The sequence below is a fragment of the Chiloscyllium plagiosum genome, chromosome 7 (genome assembly GCF_004010195.1).
Source record: "Chiloscyllium plagiosum isolate BGI_BamShark_2017 chromosome 7, ASM401019v2, whole genome shotgun sequence".
Classification (NCBI taxonomy): Eukaryota; Metazoa; Chordata; class Chondrichthyes; order Orectolobiformes; family Hemiscylliidae; genus Chiloscyllium; species Chiloscyllium plagiosum.
Genome location: NC_057716.1, coordinates 26935157 through 26961630, shown reverse-complemented (window position 1 = coordinate 26961630; position 26474 = coordinate 26935157). Strand labels below are relative to the sequence as shown.

At 42.0% G+C, this 26474-nt stretch overlaps 1 protein-coding gene across 4 annotated transcripts in view; it reads left to right on the top strand.

The window, feature by feature from the left end:
- LOC122551428 (INO80 complex subunit D-like) overlaps nt 1-26474 on the top strand; it is an 81087-nt gene that overhangs the window by 2900 nt on the left and 51713 nt on the right. For 3 of the 4 annotated variants that reach the window (XM_043693320.1, XM_043693321.1, XM_043693318.1), the window contains exon 2: nt 24046-24292. In XM_043693320.1, the coding sequence (XP_043549255.1) occupies nt 24075-24292 (218 nt within the window). In that variant the 5' untranslated portion in view covers nt 24046-24074. Of the gene's footprint in view, nt 1-18433; nt 18518-24045; nt 24293-26474 lie in introns of those variants that run through there. The other variant, XM_043693319.1, reaches the window with a different exon arrangement.

Genomic DNA, 26474 nt, shown 5'->3' with positions numbered 1-26474 from the left:
CACAGTGGTCAGCACTGCTGCCTCTCAGCGCCAGAGACCCAGGTTCAATTCCTGCCTCAGGCACCTGTCTATGTGGAGTTTGCACATTCTCCCCGTGTCTGCGTGGGTTTCCTCCGGGTACTCCGGTTTCCTCCCACAGTCCAAAAATGTGCAGGTTAGGTGAATTGGCCATGCTAAATTGCCCGTATTGTTAGGTGAAGGGGTAAATGTAGGGGAATGGGTCTGGGTGGGTTCCCCTTAGGAAGGTCGGTGTGGACTTGTTTGGCCGAAGGGCCTGTTGCCACGCTGTAAGTAATCTAATCTAAGTATTCGTGCTAACTCTCAAGTATTGTTTGCTAACTCTCCCAGTCGGTGAATTTGGTAACATTTTACAAAGTGAAATATTTACCTTGTCCTAAGTTTGTTTTCAGAAAAATCGCTTGTAAAAATGAGTTTGAAATAGCAACAATATATTTTCTGACCAAAACCAGCACTATGATGATCCAATGTGGAGGTCGTCCAGGATTTAAACCTGTCTGTTTAAATCAGTGATGCCAACACTTCACCCTTTAGTTCTACATGGCTATTGTTACTGCAAATCCTGTGCAAAGATAGGACATCATGTAACTTCAAAGCAAGCTTTAATGGCTGTATGATTTCTCAAGTCATAGTTATGCGCCAGTCTCAACAACATGCTGACCTGATGCTGTTCTTTGCACAGGTTCTGAGGTTAAATAAAGCATTGAGTGGCCCATTTGCAGATGTAGGTTTATCACCACATCGTTGTAAGGAGTGAGAGATTGGGTATGGAAATATCCTTTAGGATTTCCCAGATAGAGTTCCTACTGTGTGTGTGTGTGTGTGTGTGTGTGTGTGTGTGTGTGTGTGTGTGTGTGTGTGTGTTGGTGGGGTGGGTAAGTATTTGGGGAAGCAGGTCCCTGGTTTTGTGCGAAGGATATGGTGATGTGCTTACCTGCTGTGAATAGAGTAGAAAATTGACAAGCAAGTTCATCTGTAATACATTATAGTTTAAGAATATTGTGCATATGCTTGACTGTGTTTGTTTTATTTTTTAAAAAGTGGATTTGATAAACCCACTCCAGACAGTAATTTCAGTGGGGAAGTTATCCATGTAGAGTGGGCTATGAATTCTGTGCTTTCCTCAGTTTAGTGGCGTGCATTGATTGTTCAAAATGTCAGCTCACATCTGATGGGCCATGTGGTCTCACTGTGCTTAAAGATCCTGTGTTTGATCAAATGAGTTCCATTGCATCAAATTAATTTTACAATTTGTCAGTAACATTGCCACCCCCATGCTGTATCTTCAACTGACCAAGCTGATCTTGCGAAGATGCGAATTGAACATGGCACCTTGAGGTCCAGACAGTTTGGTTGCAGGGTGACATTACAAGTGCAACTATATGAAGTTATATTGTGTTTCCCAAACTTGTTCTGATTTTTCTGTTTTGGCATGCAGCAAATGTTCATGATTGGGAACAAATTGGTGCTTCTTCAAAACAGCATGTTTACATGTCAGCTTCTGAGTTTGAAGTATGTTATTGGGAAGTCTGGTTCATTGTTGTCTGAGATTATCCCTTGAACCCAGCCTGACAACACAATCTGTGGGCGGCACGGTGGCACAGTGGTTAGCACTGCTGCCTCACAGCGCCAGAGACCCGGGTTCAATTCCCGCCTCAGGCGACTGACTGTGTGGAGTTTGCACATTCTCCCCGTGTCTGCGTGGATTTCCTCCGGGTCCTCCGGTTTCCTCCCACAGTCCAAAAGATGTGCAGGTCAGGCGAATTGGCTATGCTAAATTGCCCGTAGTGTTAGGTAAGGGGCAAATGTAGGGGTATGGGTGGGTTGCGCTTCGGCGGGGCGGTGTGGACTTGTTGGGCCGAAGGGCCTGTTTCCACACTGTATGTAATCTAATCTAATCTAATCTAATCTATCCTTGGATTGCTGTCTGCTAATTGCTGATTGGAACATACAATGTGTGTGGATGTCGAGTATGAGCCTGCTGGCGGTAGCCTCTCACTATGGCCAAAAAAGCCTGTGACTTGCTTTGCACCTGAGGATTAGCAACTGGGGCCAAGTTATGATAGTCTGCTGTTTTATGTAACTATTCCCCAATGTAAGCTCAGAGGAACTGGAGTTGGCTGTTCAGCCCCTTGAACTGATCCCACCATTTGATTAGATCATGGTTGAGCTCTGTTTACCTGCCTTGGTCCTGTAACTTGTTACACCCATTCCTCATAATTTCAAAACCGATTCATAAGATTTTCATTTGGTCCTTACCATGAAAAGCACTCAAGGAAGTGTTCTCAATTTCTTTTTTTTGTGGGAAGAAGTGAGTCCTGACGCTACCTCTGAACACTCCAGTTTTAATTTGATGATTGTGCCTCTGTGTGTATACATGGCTCTAGAAAAAGTCCCTTCCAAGAACAGAAGGGAGCGGCAGGAGAAACCAGGCCAGCGCAAGAAGTTGATCCTGTCATTTGTTAACTGTATTCTGTTGAGGGCACACCGTTGTATTCTGTCTTGCTTTGTTTAATATGGAAGGTGTTTTTTAAAAATGTTATTAATATTGGGCAGTCAATTGTAGTCACCGATTGATATAGAAGTGCCACGAGGGAGGAAGGTCAGAAGAAAGTTTTGAATCTCTGCCAGTGGTTTGTGACTGTGATTCTAATTTGTGAGAGATGCTATCAACAGCAGTTCCCAAATGTTGGTGCTGGGTTCATTTAAGATGGAACGATATTACATTGTTTCTTTACCTATTCCATTTGACCTCTATCCTTGATTTTGCTAACTGTCTCCCCATCAGCCTCTCATGTCCCGCCTGACATAAACTTTAGCTCATCAAAAGCTCTGTTCCCCATATCGTAACTCTGTCCAATTTGCATGTCACGTCTGTTTGCTGAACTACATATGGTCGCAGTTTGCACAACTTCAGTTTTATACTTGCTGTCTTCAAATCCCTCTATAACATTACCCGTCTGTATCTTTATAATGTTCTTCAACTCTTCCTGTACCAGACTATTCTCCCAATTCTGGCTAGAAGCACCTTTGGCTGCCAAAGTTCCAACAATTCTTTTCTTAAACACCTCACTATCCTCCTTTAAGGTGATCCTTAAAATCTAATTCTCTGACCAAACTTTGGCCAAGTGTCGTAATATCTCCCTCTGTCGTTCGCTGTCAAGATTTAATCGGTAACGTCTGTGTGAATTGCTTATGATCAATGCAGAAAATGAATGCGAGGAGCAATTGTTGTAACTAATCTTCAGTGACCTTGCTTCTCCGCTGTCTGAGAATGATATTGTTTTATAGGAAGAAATGTTTTCATTGACCCAAGTGCGTCTCTAAATGAAATTTTCAAACTTTGCATCAAGTGAGTCTTATAGAGCCACCTATAACCCACTGTGTTTCCTGTATTTCTTAATAGAGCCCAAGTCCCACAAGTGAATTTTTTAAAAGCTACGTAAATAGAAGTCTTGCTTTCACAAGGTCAGGATGCCCAAAGTAGCTTGAGGTGGAATTACTGTATTATGGTATTGGAAATTTAAGAGCCAAATAATGCAATTGCAAGCTTCTGCAAACAGCAATGTGATTGTGATCATATTAACTCGTTCAGTCATGCTTTTGAGGAATAATTGTTGTCCAGGTCATAGTGGAGAACTCTCCTGCTCTGCAAAGTGGTGGCATACAATGTTTTAGGTAGAACCGAGGACAAGTGTGACCTGGGTTGAACCTCCTCAACTCAGTACTGGCACGTGGAGTGTTGGCCTTGACATGAGGTTCATATCTCAGTATTTCCAAGCTTCACTCCAATATCTTGACTTGAGTAAGAGTGCTTCTGGCTGAACTATTACTGATAGCTCTGACTGTTGTTGGGCTGTTATATTTGTTATCATTCTCGCTCTGGGATTTTTAATGATTATTTAATATAAGAATCTTAATAGGAAATGACAGCTATTCACCTGTGAACAGTATCATAGCTCAACCTGATTGTGATCAAGCCCATATCTTCATGTGCATGCAGGGTAGGGGTGGGTATTAGGAATTCTGTCTCCTTGCATCTCAAGCCAGAGACTGAGCTTATTGTTTCAACTCTACAACTTTGTGCTTTTTCCTATCCAGGAATGAATGTAAATTTTGAGAGTTGAACTTGCCGGATTCTTTCCATGTTATGTGCATTTTTTTGTTTCTTAGTACCTTCGCGCTCTGTTCAGTTTGAAGATTTTGTGAGCCACCCAACATACTGTACCCCCATGCTGCAAGTTGACACACCATCACTATGAAAGAATAGACTTAGGAAGTCTTGTTAATATCTGAGTAAACTGCAGTGTGATGTGTAGTGCTTGAGTCCATGAACGACAGTGGCGTGTAAAGGTAAGTGGAAGGCAGTGTGGCTCTGTGTTCCTAAAAGGAGGGTGTTGCGTGATGGGGGAATGGGAGTGGGGTGAACAGGAGGCGAAGGTGGTGAAGGAATGGAGCCAGACTGGTTTATAAAACTAAGCACACGGTTTCTCGTTTTCAGCAGCAGCTCAGATGTCACACTCTTACACCCTTAATTAAAAAGCTTGAGACCCATTCCAGAGATTTGAGCACATTCCAGGCTGACGTTTCAAGTTTTGTTGATTGACAGCTGCACTTTGGATGTTCTGTCTTTCAGACACCTGGCCAACGTTTATCCTGCAACCAGCCTGAATAAAGAGAGATATCAGGACTTTATTTCATTGCTTTCAGTGGGGTCTTGCTGTATGTAGATTGACTAGCATGTTAATCTGCAGCATGACCATGACTACTACATTTTGTTTGCTGTAAAGCATTTTAAAATACTGTGAAGTTGTGAAGGTGCTATGCAAGTGCAACTGCTGCCTGTTGTTCACGGCTGAAGCATGATCAAAACTTTTAAAATGTAGGCATCCTGTAGGACTCTTGACTGGAATAGGACCATCAGACCTATTATGTGGATTTGCAAGAATTTCTGGAGCAAATTTGAGGGGACAATATTCACTGAATTAGCTGGGTCTATCATCACCAGTGCTGCTAGCATCGTGACTCAAATTGGCTCAGCTATTTGAACATGAGGTATGACAGAAAATTGACTGATCACCAGGCAGGTTAGTTTGGAGGTAAATTTTCCTGACTGTTGGCTTGGTTACTGTCTATAAGGAAATGGGAAGATTCACATTGTTTGCAAATGGTGATCAGGTGCATGCATCAACTAGGGATTTTGGTTTCATTTCTTGAGTCTTTCGTAATCTGAGAATTTTTGCCTCTGCAAGCAGTGTTCAATGTACAACTAAAACCTTCCTTCTGAGACAGAGCTTAGCTACTGCCTCTCCTCTGGAGCCAAAACCCATCCACTAAGGTGCAGCGAATGTCGCAATGTTTAACACTGGCAAGCTTGAGGTACACCTTGGAGGGGGATTAACTAGCTCTTTGTTCCTATTTCAGGATGGAGTATTCCAGAAAGCTTGTGCTAATGTACAATTCAAGGTATCTGCTGCAGTGTTGCGTGACCTGAAGGCCTCAAAGAACTAATGCCAATTTGTTGCTGTTGTCATATCGCGCTGTGGTTGGCCTGGGAGCAACGCTGTTCACCTGGGCTTTCCCTGACCTGATGGCATGTTATGTCCCAAAACTTCCACATCTCTCTACCTTCCTTCCTACTTAGAGATTCCTTACTGCTGGCTTGGAATCTACTTAAGTGGTTCAGTCTGAGGTACAGTTTCTGAGAGGTGTCTGGAATGTTGAATCCTTCATTGCTACAACCTCCTGAGATTTTTACATGTTCAGTTTTGGTTTTGTTTAATTGATTTTGTTAACTGGGCCATGGGTAGCTGTGCCTTTAGCTACCCTTAGGCACTAAGCTTGAGAATTCCCCTCCAAGCCCTGTGTAGCCTATCTATCACACCTGCTTCATGACTCTCCTTAAAACATACCTCTTCAGAGATACTTCTGGTTCTGCTTCCTCGAAAGCATTATCAAGCTTTATTTTTAAGCCTTCTTGCAAAGCACTTTGTGCATTTTTATTATGTTGAAGTGCTGTATAAAATCCTCTCAATGTAAAGAAGCACTGTGAAGCACTTGCACAGGCCACAGCTCATTAAGTTTTGTCAAGATGTGTCCATGATGCAGATTATGTTCTGGTAACTCTTGAACAAAGATAGTGGTTCAGTTTTGAAAAACAGCCACTGTCTGATTTGCATTTACCACAGTTACTAGTCCAGTTTAATTCCTATTCCTGAAGATTTAAAACCGACATAGAAAGGGCCAGAAAACTGTTCAATATTATCCTCTGGGACTCCTCTGCTCGTGATCTGTGTACTAAGCTGGTCACAAACTGTAATCTGCCCAATTTACTCCGTCTGGTCTACATGTGACTCCAATTCCAAGTCAGTCCTGGTTGACCCTTGAAAGGGCTCAGAAAGGATTGACAAGGATGTTGCCAGGGTTGCAGGGTTTCAGCTATAGGGAGAAGCTGAATAGGCTGGGGCTGTTTTCCCTGGAGCATCAGAGGGTGAGGAGTGTGGATAAGGTAAATAGACCAGGTTTTTTTCCCCTGGGGTAGGGAGTCCAGAGCTAGAGGGCGTAAGGTTAGGGTGGGAAGGGAAATATTTAAAGGGGACATAAAGGGCCATTTTTTCCCCACAGAGGGTGGTGCATGTATGAAATGAGCTGCCCGAGGAAGTGGTGGAGGCTGGTACAATTACAACATTTAAAAGGCATCTGGATGTGCCAAATGATGGCAAATGGGACTAGGTTATTTTAAGACATCTGATTGGCATGGACGAGTTGGACTGAAAGGTCTGTTACGGTGCTGTACATCTGACTCAATAGCTGTGTAAAGTGACCTAAAAGACTCCACGCAGTGCATGGGAAGTAGGGATTGGAAGTATGGCAGTATTTCACATCTCAGAATTTAAAGCAACTCTACTTGATTGGAGGTTGGTGATTGTGGGCCAATTCCCTAAACCACTATCTTTGCCCTAGAGTAGCCAGAATATAATCTGTATCGTAGGTACATCTTGACAAAATGTAGTTGAAGTGTGGCCTGTACAAGTGCTTCACAGTGCTGCTTTCCAATGAGTGGATTTTATATAGCACCTCAACGTAATAAAAATGCTCAGTGTTTTGCAAGAAGATTTAAAAATAAGGTTTGACAATGCTGTCTATGAAGCACAACCGAACGTATTGCTGTACAGACCTTGGAGGGCAATTATAGGGCTTAGAGCATAAGGGCACAGCCACCATAGCTCAGTTAATAAAATCAATTAAACAAAACCAAAACTGAATGATGTAAAGATCTCAGGTTTTGCCCTCCCTTGTTTAAGATATCATGTTCAACGTAAAGGAGAAAAGCTCCCTCCAATACTCGTGTTTCTCCTCTTGATCACTGCAACTTGTGCAATGTAATTCAAAGTTGACCCATTGCCCCCCAAAGTGACAGTACTGAAACAGGCACTGAGTGAGAATTATATTGTTAAACACACATTCCAGTTGGAGTCCCATCATCCAGAATTCGAAACTGTGCGATCAAGTACAGGAAAACTACACATAACCAAACAGGAAGATAGCTTTTCCGTTTCCCAAAGCCTCTGTGATGTGGTTCTGGAATTTAATGAATAGGATGGTTCCGATTTACCAGCTGTAATCATGTTATTCTGAAAATACAAAAAAGGAGAACACACTTGCTCATGTTGCACGGCTGGATTTGTTCTCTAGATTAGAGTGGTGCTGGAAAAACACAGCATGTTCTCTGAATGGCAACTCATAACTGTGTGGCATCTGCTAGGCTGTACTATGGCTTACAGAATTGTCCATTCACCAACAGTAAAGGGCAGTGACACATTTTTTAAATAGAGCAGTTTTCCAAATACCCTTGTTAAAACCATGTAGAGGTAAAAGTTAAAAAGAAATAAGAACCTTAACATAAATAAAAACAGGAATTGTTGGAAAAACTCAAAATCTGGCAGTATCTGTGGAGCGAAATCAGTATTAATATTTTGGATTCTTTGACCCTCCTTCAGAACTGTTGTGAAGAAGGGTCACCGGATCTGAAACATTAACTCTGCATTCTCTCTACAGATGTTGTCAGACCGATGAGTTTATACAGCAATTTCTGTACTTATTTCTGATTTCCAGCACTTTTCAAAGAATAATTTTTAACATATTTAGCCAGAGTGTTGGAATCAATCTGCCAGATTTGCTAATGAAATACAATGACCTCATTTCGGAATAGCGGTCGCAATTTAGTCACCCTATTTCAAAAAAACTGATGTGCATGCCTTAGCAAAGGTGGGGTGGAATCAGCAAATGGCTTTGCTAGCAGGTATGTGCGTCAACACCACATGAATACTGAATATTGAAGATCGTGTTGGTCGTGATATTGTATTGGTGATGCTACTTAACTAGTAACCTAGAAGCCAACTGGATTTAAATGAATAACTCTGGCACGTAAAGCTAGTATCAATAACTGTGACCATGGCACCATTATTAATTATTCTAAAAACCTATCTGGCCTGGTATTTTAGGCAAATAAATCTGCCGCCCTTTATCTTCACTACATGTGACTCTAGACATATAGAGTAATGTGCTTGACTTCTAATTGTCCTCGGTGAGTCACTAAGTTGAAGATCAATGAGGGATGGTCAACAGATGCTTGGATGATGGCATCTTCATGTCATGAATCAAAGTTTTAAAAAAACTTGCCATGCAAAACTCCAGGGCAACAGAGCATGGATTTGAATAAAAGATTTAAAGTAAATATTTTTAAAATCAAAAACCTACATTCCACATGGGACTTCCAAGAGTGGTGAAGGTGTGATGGGAATTGAAGATACAATTAGAGGCAATCTGAAGGAGCAGAAGATGATAAACATATTTCTCCATTGCAGAAAGAGTTCATTCAGCTCACTGTTTCACGTAGACTGGATAGCTCTTTTATGGCCAAATCTCCATCTCAGCTGTTTGCTCATGGTCTTCTAGTTTGCAATGTGCCGAGACCATATCCAAATAATTTTTCAAAGTGATGAGGGTTTTGTTGCCTCAAACAGTGAGTTCCAGACTGTTGCCTTTAGGTGAAACAATTTCTCCCTCAACTTGGCACTGTCTCTTGGTTATTGACCTCTCGGTGAATGAAAGTAGGTCTTTCCTATCTACTGTCTAGACCCTTGGTTAAGTGCACCCCCACAATTATTTTTCTGTCAGCCGCCTCTATTCTCAAGGAATAAAGTCCAGCTGATCCAAATCTTTGCTGAAGCTACAATAAGTCAAGCAAATTCCAGTTACTGCGATTTAGCCCCCCTCTCCCCTGCATTTTTGATTTTTGTTATTGTTTCACTGCCCTGAGAGGCTGAGCATGTTAATGGTTACTGATCAGTTTTTTTAATTAATATGGTGAGTTTTCAAAAAAAAAGAGGCCTCCAATAACTTTTTAATCTGCTCTGTACTCTTTTTCTGGTGTGACATGGTGACCAGACTGTGTTTTAACTAGTATTTTATACATTTCTGATATAATCTCCGTGCTCTTGCACTCCAAGCCTTGGGCAATAAAGGAAAGTGACTTGAACAACCTTTTTTACTTGCTAACTTCAGAGATCTCTAGGCCTACACTCCAAAGTCCCTCTGTTCATGACATTTCTGAATCCTATTGATTACTGTTTCCTTGTCTTGTTTGTCCTTCTCAAATGCACGACTTAACATTCTACAGATTGAATTACGTTTACCCTCTTAATCAGCCCATTCATGTTGTATGACAGTTCATAACTTCCTTCCTCACTGTCATCCATGCAGAAAATTTTAATATCAACTATGAACTTGATATTCTTGCCCCCTATCTTTCGATCTATCTCATTGGTATATATTAAAAATGGACCAGATCTAGTGCTGAGCTCTGTGGAACTTCATTGTAAAGAGCCTTCCTTTCATAAAAATACTTGTCACCCATTACTGTTTGTCTTCTCCCACTGAGCCAATTTTGTTTCAGCTTGCCTCTTTCAATTGGATCCATGAACTTTTAATGTTGTGTCCAGCCTGTCATGTGGGACTTTCTCAAGAGCTTTCAGAAAATAGACAAACTACTTTATCAACCTTCCATGTTACATCATGAAAATACAGTCGTGTTGGGACAGTGTTCACTTATGTTGATGCTGACTGAATAAACTGTCAGAAAGTTTATTTCTCCCAAAGACAGCGTAAACCGCCCCTCAGAAGTTGCCTGTAACAGAAATGTTACTGATTTGCTTCAGTTCTGATCTTTGAATTTATCTTCTCTTGTTTTTACTCCATTGAATCAACATCAGAGTTTACTTTTTAACAGTGGAACTTGGTTCATTTTAACCTAGTCTTCTCCTACTCTTTCCCTCACTAAAATGTGGGTGAAATTGAAAATTTTGTTGCGAGAGTGACTGTTTATTTCTTTGAGCCAGTCCCACAGTAACAACTTATCCTTATTTAACACATTGCTTACAATTGGAGAGATTGATGCACACTTCGGGATTTTTACTGCCCTTTATTTGTCTGCCATTGTCTAATGATGTGTGTGTACTTAGAAGCCCAGTTTTCCCATTGCATGGTGATTATTTAATCATTATCTATGATAATCAGATTAGCTGCCTGAGCTTGAATATGCCCGCTGCCATGAACCTCACTGTCCCTAGGGAAAATTGGTCAGTATTCTCTTTGACAATTGATATGCAGTGAACTCAGTCGGAAAGTTTAGGCATGAGAGTGTATGGTGACGGTGTACCTGTGAGCTTGGTTCTCCCAAATGATAGAAGTCATAATTAAGCGAGTTGGCAGGTTTATGATACAAAGTGTGGCCAGCAGTATGGGTTCAATTCTCTCACTGGCTACGGTTACCTTGAAGTACTCTCCTCCTCAACCTCTCCCCTAGCCTGAGACCTTGTGATGCTCAGGTTAAACCACCACCAGTCATCTGAGTGAACAGAAAGGTCCTCTAGGACACTGGTGACTTTACTTTTTCCCTTGTTGAGGCCATGGTTTATGAGTTGTTGTCAAAGAAGATACAGCATGTCAAGAGTTGTCATTATTTCAACTGGAACACACTTTGGAGGTTGTGTTGTGGGTAAAATGGTGTGGGCTGAAAGGGCCTGTGCTGTTACTAACAGTGCCGATGTATTAGCAAGTGGCACCAGCACTGAGATCTTCTGAATTGTTTTGAGGTCTATTATTTCTATAAGCCGCTTCCTTTGGAGCTGGTCCTGTTGATACAATTAGCCTTGTGTGCGCCAAATCAGAAATTTAATGTCAGTGGCACATCTGCAAAGCAAGTGCTGGCAAATTATGAACCTGTGTGGTCAATGTATCGTGTAAAACTGGACAAGATCTCTGAGGTACGGTTTTACAAATGTTTTCTCTGATAACACGTGGGCAAGGACTATAATTATCGCTCATCGCAAGTTATGCTACGAGAAGTTAACATGCTTGAGGGCAGTTCAGAGTCAGTCACATTATTGTGGAGCTGGAAGTATATAGAGGTCCAGCAGGTTAAGGACACCAGGGCTAGGTCTCCGTCACTAAAGAATCACTTGTATACTACCCCAATCCAACACTTGGAGTTAGGTTTCTTGAGGTCAACTTTTTATTTTTAGATGTTTCAAGCAAAATTACAATACTTGAACTGCTGTAGTGGAATTTGAGCTAATCTTTTTTGGGTTGTCGGTCCTATAGTAAGATTTAGACTGCCAGTGTTAGTCATTTCACTTCACTTTACTGCTGGTAATGTCCCTGCAACACTTAACCCTTCCAAATACGTTTGTATGTTTATTAAATTCCAGGGGTTTTCTGGGGGATTATCAAAGTTTATGATTCTCACAGAAGCTGTTGATGATTCTTCATAACCTAAAGAGCAGCCAGTCTTTCTCATTCTTTTCTTTGATTCCCAGGGATTTTTGGAGTGCATGGTGGGGAAAACTGATGTTTATCTCTGGTACTGATTTTATAGCATCAAGCATGGTGAGTGGAAATATTTCTTCCCAAGGTATTGGGCTCAAGTCTCACTCAAGAGTCTTTGAGCACAAAATCTCAGCAAATACTCAAGTGCAGCACTGAGGAAGTGATGTATTGTCAGATCTGAGCAATGTTAAACCAAGACCCTGTCTGCCCCCTTGGAGTGAAGAAAAAGGTTTCACTGCATGACTTTGGAAAAAGGGCAAAGAAGTCTTCGCTGGTTTCCTGGCCAATATTTATCCTGTAACCAATGTGACTAAAGCAGGTCGACTGGCCATTGTCACTCAGCTATTTGTAGGGCTTTGCTTTATGTAATATGGCTGCTACTCTTCCTACGTGAAAACAGTCACCATGCTTCAAAAGTACTTTACTGGCTCTGAGTAGTTCTGGGTCATAGTGAGTTTGTAAAGCCCACTACTACATAATTGCTGATCTTCCTTTCCACTGATCAGAATTTTTTAAATATACAGCTACTGGGTGATGGAAGAGTCAAGAATGTTTGATCTGGCTTTTCTAAGCTTCCTTAACTTCTGCAGTTTTTATATCCTTCTCGGTCACAGGCAGTTCTTGCTTCCAGCATCTAACGGTGCATGGGCAGTTAGCATGAAATTTGAGTGCTTCAAGTGTTTTGGTTTAATGGTGAAGGGTTGTGTTGTGCTTTCAGAAACCACTGCCCTCCATCATCCCATTCAAGGAGTTCCACTTAATGTTATCCAGGTAACAACCTTTTTGTTTTTCTTCCAGCATTGCTTGAGGCTGAGTATACGTTACTTGGATGTTTTGTCCCACTGCTTTGTATTTCTGGTTCCATCTAATGCATCATGGGTACAAAACTGTGGTGGATCTTCATTCAAGAAGAATAACTTGTGTTTATGCTGTACCTTTCGTTTTGTAAAATATCCCAGCTAGCTCTACAGGAGTGTTATCAGGTAACTTGGTAGCAGAAGAACAAAAGCTTGATCAACTACCTGGAGCAGTGTTTTGTAGAGGAATAAGACAGTGCTATTTTTGGGTCTGCAGATTGGAAGAAGGAAAAGCGGCCTCGAGTAGAATGTGCTCTTGTTGTTGGATGTGGGAGTTCAGGGAGAGTTTGTGTTACTGAGGATTACATCTGCAATGAATGCTGTTGCTTGCAAATCCCATCAGATCGAAAGGAATGGTTGGAGCGACAGAGGAATTTACAAGAGCAAGGGGGTGTGATGGATGACAGAAAAGTCGCAGATACAGTCACATAGATAGCTTAACTCCAGGAAAGGTAAGAGAGGTAGGCAGGTAGTGCAGGAGTCTTCTGTGTTTATCCCCATTTCAAAAGTATGCTGTTTTGGAAAATGTAGGGGGTGATGGATTCTCAGGGGAATGTACCACGAACAGCCAGGTTTCTGGTATTGAGACTGCCTCTGATGCAGTGAGAGGTACGTTGGGTTCCAAGAGATTGATTTTATTAGGGGGCTGTCTCGTCGAGGCACAGACAGACGTTTCTGTGCCCAGGAGTGAAAAATCAGAATGGTGTGTTGCCTCTCTGGTGCCAGGATCAAGGATGTCTCAGAGAGGGTGCAGAATGTTCTCAAGGGGGAGAGGACCCAGCAGGAGGTCATTGTACACATGGGAACCAACGACATAGGAAGGGAAAAGGTTGAGATTTTGAAGGGAGAATACAGAGGATTAGGCAGGAATTTAAAAAGAAGGTCCTCAAGAAGAATAATATCCGGATTATTCCTGGTGCTACGAGCTAGTGAGGGTAGGAATAGGAGATAGAGCAGATGAATGCATAGCTAAGGAGCTGGTGTATGGGAGAAGGATTCACATTTTTTTGCATCATTGGAATCTCTTCTGGGTAGAAGTGACCTGTGCAAGAAGGACGGATTGGAAGGGAAATAATATACTAGCAGGGAGATTTGCTAGAGCTGTTCGGGAGGATTTAAACTTGTAAATTTGTGGGGGCGGTGGAGGGGAACTCAGATAGTGAGGAAAGAGATCAATCTGAGACTGGTACATGTTGAGAAAAGAAGCAAGCCAAACAGGCAGAGACAAAGCAGAGAACCAGGTAGGACTGATAAATTAAACTGCAAGGGGCCTAACAGGGAAAGCAGATGAACTCAGGGCATGGTTCGGAACATGGGACTGGGATGCCATAGTAATTTCAGAAACGTGGTTCAGGGATGGGTAGGACTGGCAGCTTAATGTTCCAGGATACAAATGCTACAGGAAGGACAGAAAGGGAGGCAAGACAGGAGGGGGAGTGGCGTTTTTGATAAGGGATAGCATTACAGCTGTATTGAGGGAGGATATTCCTAGAAATACATCCAGGGAAGTTATTTGTGTGGAACTAAGAAATATGAAAGGGATGATCACCTCATTGGGATTGTATTGTAGACCCCCTAATAGACGGAAATTGAGAAACAAATTTAAAAGGAGATCTGTTATCTGTAAGAATAATAGAGTTGTGGGAGGAGGTTTTAACTATCCCTACATAGACTGGGACTGCCGTAGTGGTAAGGGTTTAGATGGAGAGGAATTTGTAAAGTGTGTACAAGAACATTTTCTGATTCAGTATGTGGATGTACCTACCAGAGAAGGTGCAAAACTTGATCTACGTTTGGGAAATAAGGCAGGCCAGATGACTGTGGTGTCAGTGGAGGAGCACTTTGAGGCTAGCGACCGTAATTCTATTAGCTTTAAAATAGTGATTTGAAAAAGATAGACCAGGTCTAAAAGTTGAAGCCCTAAATTGGAGAAAGGCTAATTTTGACAGTATGAGATAAGAACTTTCAAAAACTGATTGGGGGCAGATATTCGCAAGTAAAGGGACGGCTGGAAAATGAGAAGCTTCAGAAATGAGATAACGCAAGTGCAGAGACAATATATCCCTGTTAGGGTGAAAGGAAAGACTGTAGGTAGAGAGAATGCTGGATGACTAAAGAAATTGAGGGTTAGGTTAAGAAAGAGAAGGAAACATATCAGGTATAGATAGGATAAGATTAGATTAGATTACATTACAGTGTGGAAACAGGCCCTTCGGCCCAACAAGTCCACACCGACCCGCCGAAGCGAAACCCACCCATACCCCTACATTTACCCGTTACCTAACACTACGGGCAATTTAGCATGGCCAATTCACCTGACCCTGCACATCTTTGTGACTGTGGGAGGAAACCGGAGCACCCGGAGGAAACCCACGCAGACACGGGGAGAACGGGCAAACTCCACACAGTCAGTCGCCTGAGGCGGGAAGTGAACCCGGGTCTCAGGCGCTGTGAGGCAGCAGTGCTAACCACTGTGCCACCGTGCCGCCCATTGCCTTTATACACCGTACTGCCTTTATACTCTCAGGATTCATTGAGTGAATCCTGAGAGTATAAAGGCAGTAGGAGCATACATAGTGTCCAAGTCATAGAGATGTACAGCATGGAAACAGACCCTTCGGTCCAATCCGTCCATGCCGACCAGATATCCTAACCCAATCTAGTCCCACCTGCCAGCACCCGGCCCATATCCCTCCAAACCCTTCCTATTCATATACCCATCCAAATGCCTCTGAAATGTTGCAATTGTACCAGCCTAAACCACATCCTCTGGTAGCTCATTCCATACACATAACACCCTCTGTGTGAAAAAGTTACCCCGTAGGTCTCGTTTATATCTTTCCCCTCTCACCCTAAACCTATGCCCTCTATTTCTGGACTCCCCCACCCCAGGGAAAAGACTTTGCCGATTTACCCTATTCATGCCCCTTATAATTTTGTAAACCTCCGTAAGGACACCCCTCAGTCTTCGAGGCTCCAGGGAAAACAGCACCAGCCTGTTCAGCCTCTCCATATAGCTCAAATCCTCCAACCCTGGCAGAGTTAAGAAGAATCTAAAGGGTTGTTACAAATACATTAAGGACAAAAAGGAACTAGGGAGAGAATAGGGGCTCTCAAAGATCAGCAAGGCGGCCTTTGTGTGGAGCCGCAGGAGATGGGGAGATATTGAACGTGTATTTTGCATCAGTGTTTACTGTGGAAAAGGACATGGAAGATATAGACTGTAGGGAAATAGATAGTAACATCTTGAAAAATGTCTATATTTCAGAGGAGGAATTGCTGGATGTCTTGAGACACAAAGGTGGACAAATCCCCAGGACCTGATCAGGTGTACCCTAGAACTCTGTGGGAAACTAGGGAAGTGATTGCTGGTCCTCTTGCTGAGATGAGTACTTTGTATCATCGATAGTCCCAGGTGAGGTGCCAGAAGACTCGAGGTTGGCTAACAAGGTGCCACTATTTAAGAAGGATGGTAAGGACAAGCCAGGAAAGTACAGACCAGTGAGCCTGATGCCGGTGGAGGGCAAGTTGTTGGAGGGAATCCTGATGGGCAGGATTGACATGTATTTGGAAAGGCAAGGTCTGATTAGGGATAGTCAACATGGCTTTGTGTGTGGGAAGTCGTGTCTCGCAAACTTGATTGAGTTTTTTGAAGAAGTAACAAAGAGAATTGATGAGGGCAGAGTGGTGGACATGATCTGTATGGACTTCGGTAAGGCGTTCGACAAGGTTCCCCATGGGAGACTGATTAGCAAGGTTAGATCTCATGGAATACAGGGAGAACTAGCCATTTGGATACAGAACTGGCTCAAAGGTAGAAGACAGAGGGTGGTGGTGGAGGGTTGCTTTTCAGACTGGAGGCCTGTGACCAGTGGAGTGCCACAAGGATCGGTGCTGGGTCCACTGCTTTTTGATATTTATTTAAATGATTTGGATGTGAGCAAAGGAGGTATACTTAGTAAGTTTGCAGATGACACCAGAATCGGAGGTGAAATCAACAGCAAAGAAGGTTACTTCAGATTACAACGGGATCTTGACCAGATGAGCCAATGGGCTGAGGAGTGGCAGATAGAGTTTAATTTAGATTAATGTGAGGTGCTGCATTTTGGGAAAGCAAATCTTAGCAGAACTTATACACTTAATGGTAAGGTCCTAGGGGAGTGTTGCTGAACAAAGAGACCTTGGAGTGCAGGTTCATAGCTTCTTGAAAGTGAAGTCGCAGGTAGATAGGATAGTGTAGGAGGCGTTTGGTATGCTTTCTTTTATCGGTCAGAGTATTCAGTGCAGGACTTTAGTTAGGCCACTGTTGGAATATTGTGTGCAATTCTGGTCTCCTTCCTATCGGAGGGATGTTGTGTAACTTGAAAGGGTTCAGAAAAGATTTACAAGGATGTTGCCAGGGTTGGAAGATTTGATCAATAGGGAGAGGTTGAATAGGCTGGGGCTGTTTTCCCTGGAGTGTCGGAGGCTGAGGGGTGACCTTATAGAGATGATAAATACATGAGGGGCATGGATAGAGGTAATAGATAAGGTCTTTTCCCTGTGGTTGGGGAGTACACAAAGAGAGGCATAGGTTTAGGGTGAAAGGGGAAAGATATAAAAGAGACCTAAGGGGCAACTTTTTCACAGAGGGTGGTACGTGTATGGAATGAGCTGCCAGAGGAAGTAGTGGAGGCTGGTACAATTGCAACATTTAAGAGGCATTTGGATGATATATGAATAGGAAGGGTTTGGAGGGATATGGGCTAAGTGGGACTAGATTGGGTTGGGCTATCTGGTCCGCATGGATGAGTTGGACCAAAGAGTCTGTTTCCGTGCTGTACATCTCTCTGACTCTGGCAATAACTGGTAACTTTTGAGTTACTCAGATGTTTCTCACAATCTGATATTGCATAAAAGCTGCCCCCTCCACACTTCACACGAAAAGTTATCTAGACTCGAAGCATTAGCTTACTCTCTCTCCATGGATGCTGCCTGACCCATTGTGATTTCCAGCAATTTTTGTTTTTGGTAACTTCTGAGGAACGTCTAAGGGTGGGAGAAAAGACTAGAGATATCCATTGAGTGAATTTTAGAGCTCTAATTTTGATTTTCCCATTTGCCTGTACGCATGTCGGAATGCCACTGTCTAATCAGGAACTGTGTTTTACGACAATCACTGGAACCACATACTGTGCCGCCATTAATATTTTTGCACCCTGTGTTTTCATGTAACCTTTGCTAGTGTTATCTTCCATATTTTCATCAGTGCCGAGATTCCACCTAGTCAAGATTTGTTTCACTAAAATTTGAGCAAAATAATATAATGGTGATACATGCAACTAAGCTGAATTGCCCTCTGGGATTCCTGTAAGCCATTTGGTTAAGAGCCATTAAGAGAGGCAATAAATGCTAACCTTGCCACTGGCACCCTGAATTTAAACAGAAGCTGAGATTTTTAACTCTAATCAGTGATGAGATTCAAACCAACTGCCATCTGGTTGAGAGTTGAGGTTGCTATCACAGAACCATAGCTGACACAGAAAGTTTGCAGCAGAATGGCTTAGTGCTGCCATCAGGGGCTTTCTGCAGCATAGTACTTTTAGAAGTTTATTTGCATCATTGTCACACATTTCTCAATCTGATTTTTTTCTTAAATAAACAGTAGTGACAACACCAAGGGACTAACTTATTGAAACTGCAAACTTCAATCTTGTGGGGGCCACTTCGATGGACAGGAAGTTGGATGCCACAGCAATCCTGTTGGCTCAACTGTGAGTGTGTGTCTTTTGTGACAGTGCACTCTGTAGCAGACTGTCAATTTTTGCAGTGATGTGATTAATATAGTCCCTAAATCATACTTTTATCTGTTTGTATTTTATTTTAATGGCACAACTTGGCTAAAATGTGAGGGTGCGAACGAAGGTGGGGTGAAACACAGGAATGATGAGTGAACAGAACAGCCTGCTGCCAAGAGTTTGAAGTGAGCTGAAGTTTACACATGCTGGTTGAGAGACCAGCTGAGAGAATTTGAGGCTTCACTGTCATGAAATGATATTGTGAGCTTCACGTGGGTTCAGGAGATGATGTTAAGGCATTGGAAGTTGGCAATTTGTGCTGTGTTGAGCAACTGAGGGCAATTGACAATGAAATGCTGGCGTTGGAGGGGGATTGGTGTGATCCATCCTGTTGGCTGCAGAGTCTGGATGAAGCACATCACAGTCTAGGTTGCCAAGAATACAGTTTAGAAATTTGATAGAAGCCACTTCGTTACTGCGTAGAGTAGGACACTTCATTACACCATGAAATGTGGACCTCCTTGGCAAGGCCAACAACTATTGCCCCTCCTGAAGTGCCCTTGCAAAGAAGACATAGAGCTTCCTTACCTGTGCATTTGGAAATGTATAAACTTGTCACACTTCACTGTAGATGGGTCATAACATGATTAAAGATAATTATGAATACATACTGAGTCAAACTACATTTGTTAGTTGAGCAGATGTTTGTTTGCAACCTGTGACTTAATGAATTGTCAGAACTGTGTGTAATGATCAGCTTCAGTTATATCTTTCACTTGCTGTCCTACTGGGATTAAACAGGCAACGTTTCATTAAATGGGCAGACGAATTGGACTGTTTATACTGGTACGTAAACTCGATGGGCTCCCTTGTTAACTGGTTGTAGTAGACAAAGATTCCTGCTGCTGATCACTATCCATTGATGCTTGCTAGAAAGTCAGTATGTCACGAGGTCAAGGATTGGGTTGACATCCAGTGCTGAAAGTAATATGAAAGAAATACAAAGCCAGAAGGGGATCTTTTGTGAGTTATATATAAACCAAAGTAAATGTGAATTTCCCTCCACCCCAGTAGATGGTTATTCTTTGCGAATGCATCTGTTTTATCAAAGTATTTTCCTTTTGATCTTTTTTTGGAAGTTAGCTGCAATTCGACTGGTAATGCTCCATGCCAAGTGAATGTTGCACTGAGTAGTGCTGTCTTTCAGATGAAAAGATAAACTGAGGCTTTGTGTCGCCACTCATGTGTATGTAAAAGATCACATGGCACTTTATGAAGTGGAGTAGGGCAGTTAACCTGCATCATTCCAGCTAATAGTTATTCCTCAGCCAGTGTTACTAAAGCACATGAACTGGTCATTATATTTCTGTTTGTGGGAGCTTGCACTTGTGTTCTACATAAGTAAGGTGCTACATTGTCTTTGTAACAGGGATTGCACTTTCCATATCCTAAAAAGAATTGAGATGCAGTGAGAATGAGAGGTGCTATATGAATGCTAGCTTTTTCATTCTTGTATTGTGGCTGTCATTACTTGCTTTGGATAACCACAGGTTAAGGAAACTGGTCGAATTGCACTTATACTGGGTAAATTCACAGCATTCCCATACCTTGTGTGTTAAATTATTGAATATTGAGCCCAGAGAGATAAGTACATTAAATTATTGAATACGGCAATCAGAGTGACTTCTTCAGAAGATTGCTCCTGGACGCCTAGCATTAACTGTTTTTCCTCTTCACAGTGTACCAAATCTGGAAAGTTTCTCCAGCATTCGTGTTTGTTTCAGATTTCCAGCATCTGTAGTATTTAGCTTTTACCAGAGTGGGTAACTACTGCAATTTAACCTCAATTGATACCACATCTTTGAATAGATCTCTATATCTGAGATTAAATCATCAGCTTATTATCATGAAGTACTATTAAGTCTCAGCAATAGTATATAAAACAGATCTTAAATTTTTTTGAATCTTTCTTAATCAACTGCACATAAAGTTGTGCACATATTGAGTGGCTGTTATGATGGAGTGACTCCAGTATAATGGTTGATATATTCTTTGCAATAGCTAAATTATCATCTTTGTTCCTAAATGGAATTGCTGTGCTATGAGCAAGATTACTGTAAACAAATGTTATCAGGTTCCTAAAAGCAAACTTTTTAAAGTTCAAATTTTTGCTTGGAGCTGCTTACCTAGTGCCTTTTGAAAAGAGTAATGAAAATCTGTGGAATGGTATTGCTGTAAGATTTTGGCCCCCTCCTGCCCCAGGTAACTTAGCTCTCCATTAGGCTTTTAGTGAGTGAGGTCCAATTCAACACGTGAACATGTTGTGCTATACTTACTTAAACTTGGAAATGTAGCTTTGATGGTTAAGGAATTCAGTGATGGTAGTTAATGTGCAAACAACTTGCAATGATGTCCTAAGAGGATATCACAAGAGGTTTTTTAACAGATTGGAAATATTTGGAAAGAATAGCTTGTATTTATACAGCCTACAGCACAATAACAAGACATCTCCCAGTGTTTAACAGTCAATGAACAACTTTTGGAATGCTATCATTGTTATAACTTAGGTAATACATCATCCAATTTGCACACAAGCTCCCATGATTGGAAATAAAGACAAATGTGTTTTGTTGATACTGAGGGATAAATATTGACTAGACAATCGTAAGAGATCCCTTGCTTCTCTTCTGGTTTTGCCATTGGACCTTTCACATTCACAAGTGTGATTTATACATGAACCATTGTCACCTGCTGCTGTGAGAGTGCCTGTGATTTAATAGAGAGCTGATCAGGCTGGTGGTGAACTTGAAAAACTAGGGAGAGAGAACTCACTGCCCAGAAACATGTAGAGAGCGATGCCAATGGCATAATATGTGCCAAAAACCAAGTGGCTCCAGAGACTTAATTACCAAATCATTGAGCTGTGTTATGTAGTGTTGCCAGTGATGACGAAATACACATATGTGACATGTGTGCTATGATCTTCTGCCCAGAATGTGCAGGCTTCTTTGCACATAACGAGAAGTACATGATCTATAAATTAAGTGTCTGTATTTGTATGCAGTGGGATTTCATGAACATAATACTTTGTGTGTGAAAAGTATTTGTTGTGGATAGCACATTGTATATGTAATATTTTGTAACACATTATGGCAATTAAGTTTTGCCAAGTGTTGTGGCACAGGTTGAGCGGTAAGAGTTTGAGCCCTTCTGGCGTTGGACATACGGTTAGCAGAACTGTCAAATAGTTTTAAACCCAGATAAAAATTAACTCCTTCTGTTTCCAAGTTACAGTACAGAAATCTGGGAGAAACTTATTCCTTTCTTTTCTCCCCTTCCAACATCTTGGCTGGATGGTGCATTTTATATTTGTAGTTGGAGGGTAAAGGGGATAGTAGCAGAGGTACCCTTTCAAAGGGACTTGGAAGATGTTTGAACTCCGGCACATTGCAGAGTGGATGATCCCAATTTAATACAGAATTAAGTACACTATTATCCAGTCTATCAACCATAGGTAACTGTATTGAGTCAAAGGTGCTTTCTAAGAGTGGTACATGTATTAAAATAACACATTGAAGGTGATAACTTGGTCAAAACTTCATATTTTTGTGAAAGTTGAACTGCTATACCATTATAATTGTATAATGCACTATCCTCTTGTACCCATATAAAATGTCCATTTATGTTACAAGGATGTTGCCAGGGTTGGAGGATCTGAGCTACAGGGAGAGGCTGAACAGGCTGGGGCTGTTTTCCCTGGAGCGTCGGAGGTTGGGGGGGTGACCTTCTAGATGTTTACAAAATTGAGGGGCATGGATAGGATAAATAGACAAAGTCTTTTCCCTGGGGTTGGGGAGTCCAGAACTAGAGGGCATAGGTTTAGGCTGAGAGGGGAAAGATATAAAAGAGACCTAAGGGGCAACTTTTTCACGCAGAGAGTGGTACGTGTATGGACTGAGCTGCCAGGGGATGTGGTGGAGGCTGGTCCAATTGCAACATTTAAGAGACATTTGGATGGGTATCTGAATAGGAAGGGTTTGGAGGGATATGGGCCGGATGCTGGTAGGTGGACTAGATTGGGTTGGGATATCTGGTCGGCATGGACGGGTTGGACTGAAGGGTCTGTTTCCATGCTGTACATCTCTATGATTCTATGTTGTGCCTTACTCACTAAAGTATCTATAAGGGCTGATTGCAGTGAATTACTTTATCAATATTTATATAAGAGTCATGTTGCACAGAGTTGAATGAAGAAATACCTGATGAAGCCCCCACCCCCCAAAAGACAATGCTTAAGGGGCTTATCTGAGTTATATTGATGAATGTACCTGAGGTAGGCAGCAGTATGTGTGTACATAGGCTCAGTGCAAAATGCTTTTAAAAGGGAGGGCCTGATGCCCGTTTCATTTCAGTAAGGTAGAACAGACTTTAATTTATATCAAACTGTGTTAAACGTGATTTGGGGTTCAGGACGAATTGACAAATGTGTAGTGCTTCGAGATTAAAGTGAGCCATCCTAAAACTACAAACATGGGAATGAAGCCTTCTCAGTCATTCCTTTCCACTTTTCAACAAATCAATCATACTTTTTTTTTAATATCTTAGATTCTTAAAACATAGAGTTTCAAGTAGTGAAACTAATGTCAGCACTGCATTAAACTGAGACCTGTTGACCAGTCTTAGGGATAACTGTGTCTCCCACTGTAATTCAGAATATTCTGTGCTCTAATCTGTCAGGACAGCCTTTACTTGTGTTGAGAAGGAGTGTGCTTAATATTCTGAAGCACCTTTCATGTCACCAGGTCAGCACCAAACCCTTCTCAGCCAATGAAGTATTTTTGAAGTGGAGTTACTTGGTTTGTGTGCAGCGAGATCCCACAAGTGACAAATTACTAAGTAATCATGACAGTTGAGACAAGTGTAGGCTGAAATAGTGCCATGATATGATTTGGATCTCTGTCAGAGGGCAAGTGGATTTTTGGTTTAACAGAACAAACGACAGGTATTACCTCCGACAATGCAGCACTCTTGCGAAAGAATCTGCCTGGATTTTGTGCTTGAGCCCCAAACATGCTCACTTGGACAACTGTGTTACAAGCTGAGGATGGCTGTACATAAGTAACAGAGGGAGTAGAAATGCCTGGGGTTTCATGTTTGTGGTCACTATCCACAAACATGATGTGTGGATCTCCGAGTGGATCTCACTATGTTTGTGAGATCTACTCGGAGCTGCATCTGTTCAGATGTCAGGTGAGGCCAGGGTGAAGCATATTGTAGTCCCTCTGGGTGTGAATACATAAAGTGCTAGTGTTCCGACGATATCCAAGATGATCAAATTGGGTGAGCTGGTAAAGGGCTGTAGATGTTCATGGAGATGCATCTTGGGAAGAACAAATTGGTGGGTGTGCATCATTTTTCCCCCTCTGATTCATGCAGTGTTATTGCCCCAACTGCAGTTCTCTTAATCGCAGCTTGCATCTGACACTCTGCCCTTTTGTCTATAGCTGATGTTCACAAGGAGAAGAATCACGTGATGTATGAAGGCAAACACATACACTTCTCAGAGGTCGATAACAAGCCATTGTGCTCCTACAGTCCCAAGCTCTGCAAACAGCGCCGACTCAACGGCTACGCTTTCTGCATTCGCCACGTTCTGGAGGACAAGACTGCTCCTTTCAAGCAATGTGAATTTGTAGCCAAGTACAACAGCCAGCGGTGCACGAATCCCATCCCAAAATCTGAAGACCGAAGGCAAGTCAACCTTTTGAATTGGGTAAACAGTGGGAAGCCATAGTTTTAAACACACCGGTATGTTTAAAACTGATGAGATTGAGTATAACATTGCTTTCACACAGTAGTGCAACAGTTTACGGTGATGATTTATCAGCGTCACCACTTGCATGGCAGTTGAGTATGGGCAAGAAATGCTAGCTTTAACAGTGAAGCCCATGTCCTTTGAACAAGTAAAATAAAATCACCAACATAGTTATACTCCTTGTTCCAGCCAGTAAAATGTAATATTGGGCAAGGTATGACAATGACATTCATCTCATTGTGGGTTCCCCATCTAGTGAGTGGAGTTAAAATTATCTTCAGTTGCTCAGACTGCATAACGTCAATGCAGATTAAAAAAGGTTCCAGTGAGAGAGAATCTGAATACTTGTTATTTCCCTGCTAATGTGTGTAATTATTTCTTTGATAGTGACGTTTGTGTCATCTGTTTGTAATCAAATTATTACCAATCCCCTTTTTTGTCCCTTTTATATGGAGTTGTGCCCAACTATAGGCTGTGGCATCATTTTTACAGTGTTTCTACCCTGAGTCGTGAGTGATGTATGATGACTAAAGATGAAAGTATGTTTGTTTTCCTCTTGAGCAAGGTTTGAAAAGAAGATATGCTGTTGAAGCTTTTTGTCTTGCATTCAACAGGACAGCATTGCAAGATAACAAATCTCCAAGGGGATATCAGTTTGTACTGTCGAGCAGGTGGACTTGTCAAGGCATTGCCTTGGCGAATGTAACAGGGGATGACTGCCCTTTTGAGTCTTTTTTTCAAAGTTGAAAAAGGCACAGTGTCATTCTGTGAGAGAGAGACTACATTCACAGGCTGGTTCCTGACGTTTTAACAGAGCATGTCCATGCATTGAACCTTCAAAACTGGAGAATGGTGACGATCATTTTATGTGCATCACCCATGGCATTGCCTTCGCTAACCAGAGTCCAATTGCCAACCAGTCGGTGGCCTCTTACGCTGTGCAAGCTGTTAAAAACAAACACACAGAAACACAACAGGTCTGGCAGCATCTCTGGAGGGTTAACATTTCAAGTTTAAAACAATTCATCTTCAGGACTACAGATTTTCAGCATCCGCAGTATTTTGCTGCTTTTTGAGTATAGATTTTCATTCGTTTTTTGGTATTTGATATTCTTGTGTTTGTGTCCTGACGATTGCAAGACCTAAAGCTTGGATATAGTGTCGAATTTTTAATTTTTTTTGTTTTGTTTTTGGTCAACTTGAGTATTGCTGAGCCACCAGTTGACCATACTTTCCTCCTTTTCTTGAGATCACTGTTAGTGCTAAGATACTGTTCCATTAATATGTTAGGATGTCTTGAGGCAACGTTCATGAACTGAACTTCAGGGTGTGCTAGAGCAAGCTCCTCCTGTCTCTCCTGGTACAGCTGGTGGACGAGCATATGGTTTGCAATGACCGATGTGTCTGTTCTTAGATGTCGCCATCTCTGTCTAACAGCATAACCAAGATCAGAGTCATGGTCAGAGTTTTAACAATAAGGGATTGCCCACTTAAGGTAGATGAGGTAAACGTTTATCACAAAGGTTAAGAGTCTTTGATATTCCCTTTGTCAGACGGCAGTCTGTGCAGAATCATTCACAGCTGAGGGACAGAGAACATAATTTCAGAATAAGGGGTCACATATTTAAGATGGATGTGAGGGAATTTCTTTCGGGGTTGTGAATATCTCTGGAATGCTTTACCACAGAGCTGTTGAGTATGGGTCATGAAATATGTCCAAGGCTGACATAGAATTTTAATCTGAAGGGGATTGAAGATTATAGGGAAAGAGTATCTTGTTGGCATGGACGAGTTGGATGAAGGGTCTGTTTCCATGATGTGCAGCTCTATGACACGAAGTGCAGTTGATGACTAGTACGTCAGCTCTGATCTTGAATTATGCAGCAGACTTAAAGGGCTCAGGGCCTACCCTTCCTATGTTCATAGGAAGGTATGTGGGCAGAAAAGTGTTAACACCAATCAGTGTGGACAGTTTTTTTGGTGATTGTGAGAATTGTATGGCAAACACTTCTCCAGTGTTTACTGGAAAGCTGAAGGAAATAGTTTTGCCTCCCCATGGATTTTGATCTCTGCCTGCCGTCTTCTGGCTTCTCCCTCTCTCTCTCTCTCTCTCTCTTT